Source organism: Oncorhynchus clarkii, chromosome 8 (assembly GCF_045791955.1).
Source record: "Oncorhynchus clarkii lewisi isolate Uvic-CL-2024 chromosome 8, UVic_Ocla_1.0, whole genome shotgun sequence".
Lineage (NCBI taxonomy): Eukaryota > Metazoa > Chordata > Actinopteri > Salmoniformes > Salmonidae > Oncorhynchus > Oncorhynchus clarkii.
In genome coordinates this window covers 9,959,705-9,975,681 of record NC_092154.1, presented here as the reverse complement: position 1 = coordinate 9,975,681, position 15,977 = coordinate 9,959,705, and the positions used below count along the sequence as shown (strand labels likewise).

Sequence of the window (15,977 nt, the reverse complement as noted above, 5' to 3'; positions counted from 1 at the left end):
GTTGAAAAAAATAAACAATTACTCTCTTTGTAATTCTGTGTCTTCTCTGAATTCATGTGTCAGGAAATGCTGACTTGAGCTGAACTGATAAACACATACAGTACGAAACGAACCTTCCCATACTGAAGTGACAGGAATTCAGAACTTGAGCAAACCTGCCCTCTGCTGGTTTATATAGTGAATGATCAATGTACTGTATTTTATGTCTGAGAAACTTAACATTTCAAGTTGGATCAACGGAATGGGACTGACAGTATTGGCGAAAACCTTCAAAGTGGACACAGATACAGCGGATACAGGTTAAACCACTGGTCAGTGAATGTGTGGGTGTAGTTTGGGGAGGGGTGGGGGTCACAAACAGACAAAACAGTTAAGCTGATAGTTCCTAAGGTCAGGACCTGAGAAGCAGACAGTCTGAACTTCACCTGGGGAGTACTCATTAGTCCAAAACATTTTGCAACGGAAACAAGTTTCTATTGGACATATTAAAGTAGGTCCCTCCCCCTTCCGTTTGGTTCCTTCCTAGTGAATACACCCCCAAACACACATCAACAACAACATAAAACACTCAACACTAGCCTCAATTAGCAGGGTTGAGGAACGAGTCATGGCAGTAATAGTAACACTGGCTAGACTAATAACACTACACAAACACTCGTTTCAAAGTAAGATACATTTATTTTATTATCCCAAGGGCCTACGAGACATAAAAGTGTGTGTGTGTGTATAGAAAGCACAAAATAGTTTGTTAAAGTAAAGCCTAATTAAGGCACTATTGATATAAGCATTCTAAAAAGATCCCATCGCTCAGATTTCACATAATAAAGTTGATCATTATGTACAAATACACCCCTGGCTGTCCAGTGCTCTATCGCCCTGCCGTTCAGATATGGGTTACCAACGTCTTTCAGTTCATGACTCCTACAAGTAACAGTTTAAGTGCAATTACTGTAATTATACAGGGTACATCCAGTCCAATACATTTGACAGATTAACCAATAATCACACAGCTAAATTAAAATAATGAGGAAAAAATAAGTTTGGTATTTTCCGCGATAAACCCAACTCTGTTTTCCACACACAAGGTAAAGTTATCACAATATTGATTACTGAAAATATTTTATTTTCACACAGACAAAAAATATGTAAGCAAAAACAAGCAGCCTTTTCGTAGCATTAACCGGACCATCAGTCTAAATATCAATTGTATTTCCTTTCAATTAATCTCAAAATATGTTCAACCATGTTAAGGATTCAATATCATCTGCCTCGTGTACTCTCAAAAGGAACCCTTTGGAATGTGGAACTGATAGAATCTCTACAGAATGCCTGTTCAGATTCCAGGGATCATAAAGATTTACATGTATGGGATTCCACAACGCCTCTAAGACAATGTACATTAAACAGATCGCTCCTTTATTTGTTAAGATCTCCAGTGGACTCCAGAGTCGTACTCATTAGGACACAATGTACCAAACTGTTTTGCAACAGAAAGCCGAAAAGGAGTATTTCTTATTGGACAAGTTCAGATAACCAAACTGAGGGACTTTCTTCTGTTTGGTGCCTAATGAACACGACCCAGGACTGACAACAGGAACAGGACTGCTAAGCATCAGACATTCCTCTACTTTTCTTCCACATTTCTCTTCCTCTCATCTCATCCATCCCCCATGATTCATGGGCATGCCAGGGGGTGGCAGGGGCACCTGAGGCTGGCCTGGTGGCAGGGGGTACACCCCAGGAGGCATACCCATCCCTGGAGGGGGCATGCGTGGAGGCGGAGGGGGGTACTCAGGGTAGCTGTGGTTGTACCCCGGTGGAGGGTATGCTGGGGAGGGAGGGGGCAGGTTGGGGGGTGGGTAGGCGCTGGGTGGGGGGCCAGGGGGTGGGGCGTTAGGGTAAACGTGAGGGTGATAGGGCATGGGGGGACCGTAGTTGGGTGGCATGGGGGCGTAGGACGGTTCCCCTGTCTTCATTATAGACTGAAGGCTCTGGAAGCCTTCCCCTGACATGTAGGAGCTAGAGGTGGACATTCCCATGATGTAACTAGAGGGAGGAGGAGGAGGGGGGCGGTGGGGCAGGGGAGGGGGCTGGTGGGGGGGTGGGGCGTGAGAGGGGGGAGGGGGAACGGGTTCAGTCCCCACGGCTGGCTCTGCTTCAGGAGGGACCGGTGGTGCTCTACGATCTATGGAGAGAGACGGAAAGAAAGAGAGAAATCATGTCATTTCCAACTCCACTAAACAAACCATCCTAATCATAGGTTATAATTCCTGTTCAACAAGACCAAACGTTTGAGACCTGAAAACATCCAACACACTTCTACCCAGACAGTCATTCCTAGTATTCCCAGAGTTTAGACTTTACACTCCCTGCGGAGTACTCGTTGCAACAGTAATCAGATTGGTCTGAGAGAGCAGGGCAGGAGGAGGGGGGGTGGGGAGTGTACTGACTAGGCTGGGGGGGAAGTTAGTTATGTACATTGGGATTCTAAGAAGGCCTAAAGATTGGAACGCCTGTTGTGTTTTCTGCTCTTACAGAAAGGCCCTGCACCCACATCTCTACAACTGTCTCATTAAACACACAACATAAATATGCCACTTCATCCATCATATAACAACTGACCAGCTATTCTCTCCGATAAGACAAAGATGATCAGAAGCTACTGCTGTTATTGCATATTTTTTTAAATTTCACCTTTATTCAACCAGGTTGGCTAGTTGAGAACAAGTTCTCATTTGCAACTGCGACCTAGTCAAGGTAAAGCAAAGCAGTTCGACACATCCAACAACAACACATGGAGTAAAACAAACATAGAGTCAATAATACAGTAGAAAAATCTATATACAGCATGTGCAAATGAGATAGGATAAGAGAGGTAAGGCAATAAATAGGCCATGGTGGCGAAGGAATTACAATATAGCAGTTAAACACTGGAATGGTAGGATGTGCAGAAGATGAATGTGCAAGTTGAGATACTGGGGTGCAAAGAAGCAAGATAAATAAATAAATACAGTATGGGGATGAGGAAGATTGGATGGGCTATTTACAGATGAGCTATGTACAGGTGCAGTGATCTGTGAGCTGCTCTGACAGCTGGTGCTTAAAGCTAGTGAGGGAGGTAAGAGTCTCCAGCTTCAGAGATTTTTGCAGTTCGTTCCAGTCATTGGCAGCAGAGAACTGGACGGAAAGGCGGCCAAAGGAAGAATTGGTTTTGGGGCTGACCAGTGAGATATGCCTGCTGGAGCTCATGCTACAGGTGGGTGCTGCTATGGTGACCAGGGAGCTGAGATAAGGCAGGGCTTTACCTAGCAGAGACTTGTAGATAACCTGGAGCCAGTGGGTTTGGCGACGAGTATGAAGTGAGGGCCAGCCAACGAGAGCATACAGGTCGCAGTGGTGGGTAGTATATGGGGCTTTGGTGACAAAACGGATGGCACTGTGATAGACTGCATCCAGTTTGTTGAGTAGAGTGTTGGAGGCTATTTTGTAAATGACATCGCCGAAGTCGAGGATCGGTTGGATGGTCAGTTTTACGAGGGTATGTTTGGCAGCATGAGTGAAGGATGCTTTGTTGCGAAATAGGAAGCCGATTCTAGATTTAATTTGGGATTGGACATGTTTAATGCGAGTCTGGAAGGATAGTTTACAGTCTAACCAGGCACCTAGGTATTTGTAGTTGTCCACATATTCTAAGTCAGAACCGTCCAGAGTAGTGATGCTGGACAGGCGGGCAGGTGCGGGCAGCGATCGGTTGAAAAGCATGCATTTAGTTTTACTTGCGTTTAAGAGCAGTTGGAGGCAACGGAAGGAGAGTTGTATGGCATTGAAGCTCATCTGGAGGTTAGTTAACACAGTGTCCAAAGAGGCGCCAGAAGTATACAGAATGGTGTCGTCTGCGTAGAGGTGGATCAAAGAATCACCAGCAGCTAGAGCGACATCATTGACGTATACAGAGAAGAGAGTCGGCCCGAGAATTGAACCCTGTGGCACCCCCATAGAGACTGCCAGAAGTCCGGACAACAGGCCCTCCATACTGAACTCCATCGGAGAAGTAGTTGGTGAACCAGGCGAGGCAGTCATTTGAGAAACCAAGGCTGTTGAGTCTGCCAATAAGAATGTTGTGATTGACAGAGTCGAAAGCCTTAGCCAGGTTGATGAATACGGCTGCACAGTAATGTCTCTTATCGATAGAGGTTATGATATTGTTTAGGACCTTGAGCGTGGCTGAGGTGTACCTATGATGAGCTCTGAAACCAGATTGCATAGTGGAGAAGGTGCGCTGAGATTCGAAATGTTTGGTGATCTGTTTGTTAACTTGGCTTTCAAAGACCTTAGAAAGACATGGTAGAATAGATATAAGTCTGTAGCAGTTTGGGTCAAGAGTGTCTCCCCCTTTGAAGAGGGGGATGACCGCGGCAGCTTTCCAATCTTTGGGAATCTCAGATGATACGAAAGAGGTTGAACAGGCTAGTAATAGGGGTTGCAACAATTTCGGCAGATCATTTTAGAAAGAAAGGGTCCAGATTGTCTAGCCCGGCTGATTTGTAGGGGTTCAGATTTTGCAGCTCTTTCAGAACATCAGCTATCTGGATTTGGGTGAAGGAGAAATGGGGGAGGTTTGGGTGAATTGCTGTGGGGAGCGCAGGGTTGTTGACCGGGGTAGGGGTAGCCAGGTGGAAAGCATGGCCAGCCATGGAAAAATGCTTTTTGAAATGATCAATTATAGTGGATTTATCGGTGATGACAGTGTTTCCTATCCTCTGTGCAGTGGGCAGCTGGGAGGAGATGCTCTTATTCTCCATGGACTTTACAGTGTCCCAAACTTTTTGGGGTTTGTGCTACAGGATGCAAATTTCTGCTTGAAAAAGCTAAACTTGGCTTTCCTAACTGCCTGTGTATATTTGTTCCTAACTTCCCTGAAACGTTGCATATCTCGGGGGCTGTTCGATGCTAATGCAGAACGCCACGGGATGTTTTTGTGCTGGTCAAGGGCAGTCAGGTCTGGAGAGAACCAAGGACTATATCTGTTCCTGGTTCTACATTTTTGAATGGGGCATGCTAATTTAAGATGGTGAGGAAGGCACTTTTAAAGATTAACCAGGCATCCTCTACTGACGGAATGAGGTCAATATCCTTCCAAGATACCCGGGCCAGGTTGATTAGAAATGCCTGCACGCTGAAGTGTTTTAGGGAGCGTTTAACAGTGATGAGGGGTGGTTGAAAACAGCAGAGGTGTATTTTGAGGGCAGGTTGGTTAGGATGATATCTATGAGGGTGTCCGTGTTTACGGATTTGGGGTTGTACCTGGTGGGTTCATTGATAAGTTGTGTGAGATTGAGGGCATCAAGCTTAGATTGTAGGATGGCCGGGATGTTAAGCATGTCCCAGTTTAGGTCACCTAGCAGCACAACCTCTGAAGATAGATGGGGGGAAATCAATTCACATATGGTGTCCAGGGCACAGCTGGGGGCAGAGGGTGGTCTATAGCAAGCGGCAACAGTGAGAGACTTGTTTCTAGTTAGGGATGGAAACTTCAGGGTTTTTTGTGTTCCTAAGCCAGGATTCAGACACGGCTAGGACATCAGGGTTGGCAGAGTTTGCTAAAGCAGTGAATAAAACAAACTTAGGGAGGAGGCTTCTAATGAGAGAGTAAAAGGAGCAGGTTTCTGGGCATGAGAGAATGGATTCAAGGCATGGTAGGATGTGAGTACATTGGAAGGAAACCTAGGCATTGAGTAATGATATTGAGAGATATTGTCTCTGGAGACGTTTAAACCAGGTGATGTCACCGCATATGTGGGAGATGGAAGTAAATGGTAGGTTAAGGCATATTGAACAGGGCTAGAGGCTCTACAGTGAAATAAGACAATAATCACTAACCAGGACAGTAATGGACAAGGCATATTGATATTATGGAGAGGCATGCATAGCCGGGTGACCAATAGGGGTCCAGTGAGTGGTTGGACTGGCTGGAGACACGGCGATTCAGACAGCTAGCAGGCCGGGGCTACAAGCTAGCAGACCGGGGCTAGCAAGCTAGCAAAAGGGCCTTGGAGGGGCATCTCGACAGAGTAAAGTCTGTTTTGGTCTCCGCGTTGGTGATGTCAATGGACCAGTCGTGATGGATTAGTAGGGTTCTGAGTAGCAGAGGGGTGGGCATTCAGGGGTGGTCGCGATGTAGAGGTCAGTTGAGTACCCCCAGTTGAGTACCCCCAGTTGAGTACCCCCTCGAGTAGTTTTAGAAAAAAAAATATTAAAAAAGATATGCGTATAAAAATATAAATAAACGACTGCTACGCCATCTTGGAAAATGATGAGAAACTACTGAGAAGTAAGACCTGTTCCATGTCATTTCAGCAAGCCATGACACCCATCATCATCTCAGCTAGTTCTGAAATTGTTACTGTTCTTAGAACAGGTAAGAATCGCATTCCTAAAACATTATTTTGCTGAAATGTAATTTTAATCTCTGAGAAATTAATCTTATTGATTGCAACCAATTTAATGTATAGGATTCCGATAATGTTCAATAAATAAAGTACTCAAATTCTGATTTGGCCCAAACTTCTTCCTACCAATGAGTAAGACACGTGGAATACATTTTATTTGTCAAGACACCCACTGACCCCCCCCCCCACACTCAATGACAATTCCACCCCAACAACAAGTATACAATATCAGTTCTCTATGTTTGAAGTATGTTGTATGAAGCTGCAGCTTGGAGTATTGCTTCACCATACTATGTAATGTATTCCCTGTGAATATGATGGCTTTTTCCCCCTGTTCAGAGAAATTAGTCATTGGAAGTCGCTTGCATTATTTACCATAAAGTAGTGTGGAAGTACCAGGCTTTGACCACTAGATGTTGCTGTTCCTTCTTTTATTCATTTTGCTGGTGTCTTGTGTTTATTAAATAGATGTTTTATTTATTTTACCTTTATTTAACTAGGCAAGTCAGTTAAGAACAAATTCTTATTTTCAATGACGGCCTAGGAACAGTGGGTTAACTGCCTTGTTCAGGGGCAGAACGACAGATTTGTACCATGTCAGCTCGGGGGTTTGAACTTGCAACTTTCCGGTTACTAGTCCAATGCTCTAACCACTAGGAGATCACAACATTTCTTTCGCAACTTTGGGTAGAAAACCAATAGATTTGGCTCATGATAAAAATTGATTGTGTGTGGTCACAGGAACATTTAGTGATCAAACCTGGTACTTCCACACTACTTAAGCGAGCAGCTTCAATTACTAATTTCACTGAACAGGGGCAAAAAACATAACCAGATTCACAGGGAATACATTATATAGTATGGAGAAGCAATACTCCAAGCCACAGCTTCATACTACTTGTCAAACACCGAGAACTGATACTGGTTGTTGGGGTGGGATTGGCATGGGGTGTGGAGAATGTTTTAGGGGATTTCGCATGTCTCGTTGGTAGGAAGAATTTTGGTCCAAATCAGACATTGGGTAATATACAGTATTTATTGAATATGATCTGAATAATATAAATGGTCAAATTGGGTGCAAACAATTATCTTAATTTCTCAATTATCAAATTATAGTTTCTGAATGCTAATGGTATCTGTTACTAACTACAGAAGCGATTTCAGAACAATCTGAGAGGGTAGGTTTTGAAATCTTCTTTCTGGTGCTTTTTGAGGAGGAACGACCCAAGAGACACTCACCAGGAGGGGGTTGTGAAGTGGGCAGGGGTGGCATAGGGCTCTCCAACCGTGGAATCTTACAACCCACTTGTTCTGGTGGTTTAGGTTCCTCTTTCAGAGAACTCTGAGAAGACAAAAAGAGAGATAGTCACTCACATACACTGCTGCTTCAAGCAGGCACACAATACAAGCACCAAATTTGACCTCTGAGCACTTTAGTTATGGTAAGCTACTACAGAACTATAGAGAAACTATGACGTCAGGGTGGTTGAATGATCACTTTTATCCATAGATACTACACACAAATGAATGAATGAATGAGTTAATAATTTATTGAATGAATGAATAAACTGTATTGATCCCCAGAAGGAAAAGTGGGTTTTCTTTATCACCAGCTGAGCTGAAACATCCAGGGACAACGCAGTAAGGCATACAACACACACTCACATGTGTGCGTTTAAGCTGGCGTGGTGGGCTGCCCTGGGGTGAGTTCTTCTTGGGTGGAGGGGGCGGTGGAGCACCCCCAGGAGGCTGGTCCTGTGGAGGTTCTGGGACTGGAGGAGGGGCAGGGACCGGGGAGTGGGGTGGACCTCTCTGCTTGGTCTCCTGCTCCAGGCCTGGAGGGATGGGAGTCTTCCCCTGGGAGTACAGGTCCAGGATCTGGTGACAGATGTCTGGGAAGAGAGAGATTAGGAGAGGCGAGGTTCGGCAGAGAGGGACAATATGGGTCGAATTCTAACTTGATAAATATGCTACACATTGGACATGTTGCATAAATCGTGTCAATAAGCGATTTGCTTAGTTATGGGAACAGATCTCAATTTAGGATTCAGCCCTACGAGACAAAAGAAAAAAATATGAAATTGTTACATTACAAATAAATGTTTTTACACAAAGATCAATAACTTCTTCTCTCTCACAATGTTGGAAGGCAGGTCCAGAAAGGCAAATATACAGCGTTACATATTCCACTAGATCCTGTCAGAGACTTCCTGTCTATACCTTCTAGCAGCTCCACTGGGACGTCCTGGACAAACTGCTCCCACCATCGCCGTGACGACTGCTTGGACGTCCACTCCTGGATGTCAAACTTACACAGCCGTCCAGCCAGGTACATGACTGCTACAGCTATGATCTCTGGTTCCCACTGCAGGGACAGCATGGTGCACAGACTGGGGGGAGAGAGAGGTAGGAACAGAGAGAGAGAGCAGTTTAGATGTGGAGGCAAATACAAAGTCGTACAATACTCCTCAATGAATACTGTAAGATGAGAGAAGGAGAGAACCAACCACTGTAAGATGAGGTACTATATATGACAGGAAACAGGAGTATACATAGGAGACCTGTAACAACATACAAGCCTTCAGGTCAGACGTAACTAGAGACACTGTAAGAAGAGGTACTATATATGACAGGAAACAGGAGTATACATAGGAGACCTGTAACAACATACAAGCCTTCAGGTCAGACGTAACTAGAGACACTGTAAGATGAGGTACTATATATGACAGGAAACAGGAGTATACATAGGAGACCTGTAACAACATACAAGCCTTCAGGTCAGACGTAACTAGAGACACTGTAAGATGAGGTAATATATATGACAGGAAACAGGAGTATACATAGGAGACCTGTAACAACATACAAGCCTTCAGGTCAAACGTAACTAGAGACACTGTAAGATGAGGTACTATATATGACAGGAAACAGGAGTATACATAGGAGACCTGTAACAACATACAAGCCTTCAGGTCAGACGTAACTAGAGACACTGTAAGGTGGGGTACTATATGTGACAGGAAACAGGAGTATACATAGGAGACCTGTAACAACATTCAAGCCTTCAGGTCAGACATAACTAGAGACACTAAGGTGGGGTACTATATATATGACAGGAAACAGGAGAATACATAGGAAACCTGTAACATTATTAATATACAAGCCTTCGGGTCAGACGTAACTAGAGACACTGTAAGGAGTCCAAACTATTGTGTTATGTTTGGCCCACCTGTCGTTGACGAAGGTCCAGGCCATCTGCACCAGCTTCTGAACTTTGGTTTTGTCACCTAGAATGAAAGAAAGACAGTTGGAAATGAAGTGTTGGAAAAGAAAAGTTGGAAATGAAGTCGAACTAAGATGGAAACACCACCTTTCAGACCTTTGAGCTGTTTGGCGTATCGCAGCAGGAACATGTAAGGGTGTTCCACTTGCAGGTCAAACTTGATCGTCTGTAGCAGGATCCTCTCTAGCACCATAACCTCTTCCTGTTGATGGCGAAAATCCTAGGATACATCCCAGGACCCAAACAAGAGCGTAAAGTAAGGAAACACAAGGGCTTTTCACACTACTACAAAAAAATCTAGCAGTATTGACTTGGCCTGGTTAAGCATCCACCATAATCTTGAAGGTGCATATGGAGGAATGCAGATATGATGTAATTGTTTTGGTACAACCCAGAGAGTTTTTAAACCAGAGCACGCAACATGGTTCGATGTGCTAATAAATCAGCACAATCTTACTTTTTTTTGTTTTTTCCAAGTTTACTGTGCTAATGCCGATACAAAAGAAGACTAATGGGGAGCACTGTATAATACGACGTCGCAAATTAGACGTGTGTTAAGTACATGGGGGACACCATTTTTATGGTTGGAACTGTGCTGAAAAGGACACTGTGAAAAGAAAAGCCTATTATCGAGCTAGCATAGTTTTGTTTGGGTTAGCACGTGTGACAAGGTTACCAGCAGGACTTCACTGTACAAACAGAGGAAGGAGAAGAGTGAATGGAGTAAGATATTTCTCACCTTTGGGTCGTCTCCAAACTGGGCGAACTGTACGTCGTTCAGTAAGCTGCGAGCCGTCTTGATGATGTCTTTACATTTCTTAGGAGTCTCCTCCACTTTCCCAGCCAGGAAGAGACAACACGCACCTGTCACCTGGAGACAGGGTGCCTTCAGGAAGTATTCATACTCCTTGACTTATTCCACATTTTGTTGTGTTACTGCCTGAATTCAAAATGGGTTTAAAATGGTTTTTCCTCACCCATCTTTACACTATACACCATAATGACAAAGTGAAAATATGATTTTAGAAATGTTTGCAAATGTATTGAAAATGAAATACCTAATTTACATAAGTATTCACATGTTAGAATCACTTTTGGCAGTGATGACAGCTGTGAGTCTTTCTGGGTAAGTCTAAGAGCTTTCCACACCTGGATTGTACACATTTTTTTTATTTATTATTCAAGCTTTGTTAAGTTGATCATTGCTAGACAACCATTTTCAAGTCTTGCCATAGATTTTCAAGCCGATTTAAGTCAAAACTGTAACTAGGCCACTCAGGAACATTCACTGTCTTCTTGCGAAGCAAATCCAGTGTATATTTGGCCTTGTGTTTACGGTTATTGTCCTGCAGAAAGGTGAATTAATTTCACAATGTCTGGTGGAAACCAGACTGAACCAGGTTTTCGCCAGTGCTTAGCTCCATTCCATTTATTTTTTTCATCCTGAAAAACTCCCCAGTCCTTAACAATTAGAAGCATTCCCATAACATGACACAGCCACCACCATACTGGAAAATATGGAGTGTTACTCAGTAATGGGTTTTATTGGATTTGCGCCAAACATAGCACTTTGTATTCAGGAAAATATATTATTTCACTGCGGTTTTCATGGTACAATGATTCCCTACAATATACTATCTTGTTTTGTCACAAACTGAAATTAGGGGAACTATTAGAGTTTTAGCAACCAGGAAATGGCGGAGCGATTTCTGCATCGTGCAACTTTAATTGCTTTGCCACACTTTTTGCAGTATTATTTTAGTGCCTTGTTTTGCAAACAGGATAACAGGATAATTAGGTTAGTATTGTTCATCTATCCTCAGTTTTCTCCTATAACTGCCATTAAGCTATGTAACTGTTTTAAAGTCACCATTGGCCTCGTGATGAAATCCCTGGGTGCTTTTCTTCTTCTCGGCAACAGAGTTAGAAAGGACGCCTGTATCGTTGTCGTGACTGGGTATGTATTGGCCTTTCTGGGGAGTTTTTCCTAGCCAACGTGCTTCTACATCTGCATTGCTTGCTGTTTGGGGGTTTTAGGCTGGGTTTCTGTACAGCACTTTGATATATGGGGCGGCAGGATAGCCTAGTGGTTAGAGCGATGGACTAGTAACCGGAAGGTTGCAAACCCTGAACAGGCAGTTGACCCACTGTTCCTAGGCCGTCATTGAAAATAAGAATTTGTTCTTAACTGACTTGCCTAGTTAAATTAAAAAAGATCAGCTGATGTAAGAAGGGCTATATAAATAAAATTGATTTGATATTGACACAGCATTCAGAGTGTAATTAATAACTTCACCATGCTCAAAGGGAAATTCAATGTCTGCAAGTTCTTTGCGAGCATTGGATAACCTCCCTGGTGTTTGTGGTTGAAATTCACTGCTCGACAGAGGGACCTTACAGATAATTGTATGTGTGGAGATAAACACTATTATTGCACACAAAGTGAGTTCGTGCAATGTAAATGACTTGTTAAGCACATTTTCACTCCTGAATTTATTTAGGCCATAACGAAGGTGTCGAATACTTATTGACATAAACATTTTTCATTTTTAATGAATTAGTAAAAAATGTCTTAAAACATAACTCAACTTTGACATTATGGGGTATTGTGTGTAGGCCAGAGACCAAAACATCTCAATTTAATTCATTTTAAATATCAGGCTGTAAGACAACAAAATATGGAAAAAAGTCAAGGGGTGTGAATACTTTCTGAAGGAACTGTACACAATACACAGGTCTCACTCACCATTTAATCCCAGCACAGGTATGCACCACTGAGATTAAAATGTTGACAACATGACTGTGTTCAATCATTCTGATTTGTGAAGGCAAGTATAGCATTGCAAGTCCCTTTGGCTAAGTGTGTCTGCTAAATGTAAATGATAATAGTACTAATGAACATTGCAGAAATCCCTTATGCATAGTGACACCAGTACTGTAAAGGCTATACTCACATATCTGGGGAACTGTTTGAAGGAATGAAACATGTAGAAGCGGTGGAAGTAGATGATACCTGTTGCCAAGGTGTCATAATGTCTGATAACAGAGTTAAGGGTAAATTCAACCAACCAGGAGGAGGACTTGAAACCATTTTTAGTTCTAAAATGTAAAAACTAGTTGTTGTTTTTTTTTTACCCTAATTGAATATACACTGAGAGTACAAAACATTAAGGACATCTGCTCTTTCCATGACATAGCCTGACCAGGTGAAAGCTATGATCCCTTATTGATGTCACTTGTTAAATCCACTTCAATCAGTGTAGATGAAGTGGCAGAAACAGGTTAAAGAAGGACTTTTAAGCCTTGTGACATGAATTGTATGTGTGTGCCATTCAGAGGGTTATTGGGCAAGACAAAATATTTAAGTGCCTCTGAACAGGGTAATGGTAATAAGTGCCAGGCGCACCAGGTAGTGTCAAGAACTGCAACGCTTCGGTTTCTTTCCATGCTCAACAGTTTCCCGTCTGTATCAAGAATGGTCCACCACCCAAAGGCCATTCAGACAACTTGACAAACTATGGGAAGCATTGGAGTCAACATGGGCCTACATCCCTGTGGCCCAATGAATTGAGGTTGTTCTGGTTGCTCTCAGGTTGTTCTGAGAACAAAAGTGGGGATGCAGCTAAATATTAGGAAGGTGTCCTTAAAATGTTTTATACACTCAGTACACATATATACATAATTGTAAATATTTAGCACTTTCCTTGTGTATGGTTATATATTTTGATATATTGAATGTTAATATTGTGAACCTGTAATATTTTTTGGGGTGATGTCACCGAGCACTGCCCCTAAATGAAATGACTTTCCAATATCTAGTGTGTAAAAGGATACAGTCCAAGTCTGGTCCCCACATCAAATATGAACCGGGCCCCCTCCCTGCGGTACCGGGCCTCTGTGGCTGGGTCCAGGCCCTCGGACTGGGACGGGGTGTGGGCCAGGTCCTTCTTGTCCCAGTACCAGCATGGCTTGATATGGTCCAGGAAGGCTTGACCACTAGAGGGGTGGTTGTTTTCCTTCATCTGGAGAAGCGAGGAGGGTGATGGAGCCGCTGAACTAGAAGACTGGCAACCGAGGAGGAAGGGATCATTCACAGCATGAATGAATGGTGTTTTGTCATCTTGGATGAAGAAATAGGGTAACGTTAGCTAGTAAGCTAGCTAGCTAGAGTTATAAAAACTAAACATATCACAAACATATAGTGTTGTAAGCTAGCTAGAAGGATGTTTACCTTTATCATTCTAGCTAGCTTACTAGCTTTCAGGCCGAAGTTGCTAACGTTAGCTAGCTAAGTTAACTTGCTAAACTTAACTTTAGCACTCCCTCGCGAGGCTACCGCCAGCTAATGACATTTCAACTAATCCAAAACACACGCATGTCTAACGTACGTGGTCTAAAATCTCAAAATAAGCACGATTACCTTTATCATGTAGACTGAATAATGAGTAACACTATCAACAATCGATTAACTCGTTTTATATTTATATTGAATTAGTCATCGTAACATGGACGCCGCCATTTTGTTGTACGTCAGAAGCCGGTGCGGGGGTTGTATGCGTGCGCAGTCGCGTTTTGGACAAAATGACCCACAAGAGAGCGACAGAGAACTACTAATGTAGATGACTCTACCAAAGATAGAACAATGAGCCAGATATTTCCAAATCGTGTTCCAAATCACGAAAAAAATAAAAAGATAATTACTTGACACATTGGAAAGAATTAACATTTAAAAAACTGCGCAAACTAGGATGCTAATTTGGCCCTAACCAGAGTGTACACAGTGGCAGAATACCTGATCACCGTGACTGACCAAACTTAAGGAAGGTTTTACTATGTACAGACTTCAGTGAGCATAGCCTTGCTTTTGAGAAAGGCCGTGGTAGGCAGACATGGCTCTGAAGAGAAGACAGGTTATGTGCACACTGTCCACAAAATGAGGTGGAAACTGAGATGCACTTCCTAACCTCCTGCCAAATGTATGACAATATTAGAGACACATATTTCCCTCAGATTACACAGACTCACAAAGAATTCAAAAACAAACCCAATTTGGATAAACTCACATATCTATTGGGTGAAATACCACAGCAGCAAGATTTGTGACTTGTTGCCACAAGAAAAGGGCAACCAGTGAAGAGCAAACACTATTATAAATACAACCCATAATTATGTTTACTTATTTTCACTTTTGTATTGTACTATTTGCACATAATATAACATTTGAAATGTATTTTATTTTGGAACTTTTGTGAGTGTATTGGTTACTGTAAATGTTTATTTCACTTTTGTTTATTATCTATTTCACTTGCTTTTCACTTGTCTCCCACACCAATAAAGCCCTTACATTGAAATTGAAATTGTATTGTATAAATGTGAAGCATCCAGTAGCAAGATGGATTTTGGGCGACATTCTGCAAATTTTCTCATCGATTAAACATTTGATCCCAATACGGTTTTCTGTTTCCAAAACTAGAATCTGTAACTAACTGAGTGTACTGCATTTTGTAGACTTTACCCTTTGCCAAAGTTTCATAAAATGGTGTTGTTTAGAAGGAGTGCAAGGGCAAATTTAGTGATTGGACACGCGCAATTCACGGAAATATGCAAATAAATACTAGAACGCGCCAATGGGATCTCACTAGCTCGTGCTTGGCTCTGCCCACTATGATTCATTTGCTCCCTTTGGAAACGACAGGCTCTGGTTAATCTTGAGTTAGTTATACAAATCTTTGCCTTTACTTTTCTAAGTGGAGGAGCCAAGGGGCCAGTGTTCCGGTTCTTGAAGCACAGTTTTTGCTTCGGTACTGCAGTTTAACTGACGCCTGGCCCAGAAAGACAAGAAGGAGACACAAAGCATCCATTGAATTATTCAAATAATTGTCGCTGAGGCCGTTTTTTTCCCGTTACTCACACCCGAAAATATTAAAATGGTATATTCCTCCGGTACACTGTCCTTCTCTCAGCACATATCAAAGCTGCAGGCTAAAGTTACATCTAGACTTGGTTTCCTCTTTCGTAATCGCTCCTCTTTTACCCCAGCTGTCAAACTAACCCTGGTTCAAATGACCATCCTACCCATCCTAGACTGCTAGATACGTAATTTATAGATCGGCAGGTGTGTGCTTTCGAGCGGCAAGATGTTCTTTACCATTCGGCCATCAGATTTGCCACCAATGCTCCTTATAGGACACATCAATGCACTCTATACTCCTCTGTAAACTGGTCATCTCTGTATACCTGTCGCAAGA

General features: G+C 42.7%; 1 protein-coding gene across 5 annotated transcripts; it reads right to left on the bottom strand.

Annotated features, from left to right (window-relative positions):
* Positions 1-658: 658 nt before the first annotated feature.
* Positions 659-14,291, bottom strand: LOC139414915 (cyclin-K-like). Of its 5 annotated transcripts, none has more exons than XM_071162533.1 (10): positions 14,150-14,291; positions 13,564-13,793; positions 12,684-12,765; positions 10,469-10,600; positions 9,817-9,949; positions 9,676-9,733; positions 8,670-8,839; positions 8,115-8,341; positions 7,689-7,791; positions 659-2,185 (listed from the first exon to the last, which is right to left on the bottom strand). In XM_071162533.1, exons 1-10 carry the CDS (start codon positions 14,156-14,158, stop codon positions 1,653-1,655), a joined length of 1,677 nt encoding a protein of 558 aa, XP_071018634.1. In that variant the 5' UTR covers positions 14,159-14,291; the 3' UTR covers positions 659-1,652. The 5 variants fall into 5 exon arrangements, with proteins under 5 accessions (XP_071018634.1, XP_071018636.1, XP_071018637.1 ...); XM_071162535.1 differs by having other exon boundaries at positions 9,826-9,949; XM_071162536.1 differs by having other exon boundaries at positions 13,564-13,849; positions 14,150-14,284.
* Positions 14,292-15,977: the final 1,686 nt, after the last annotated feature.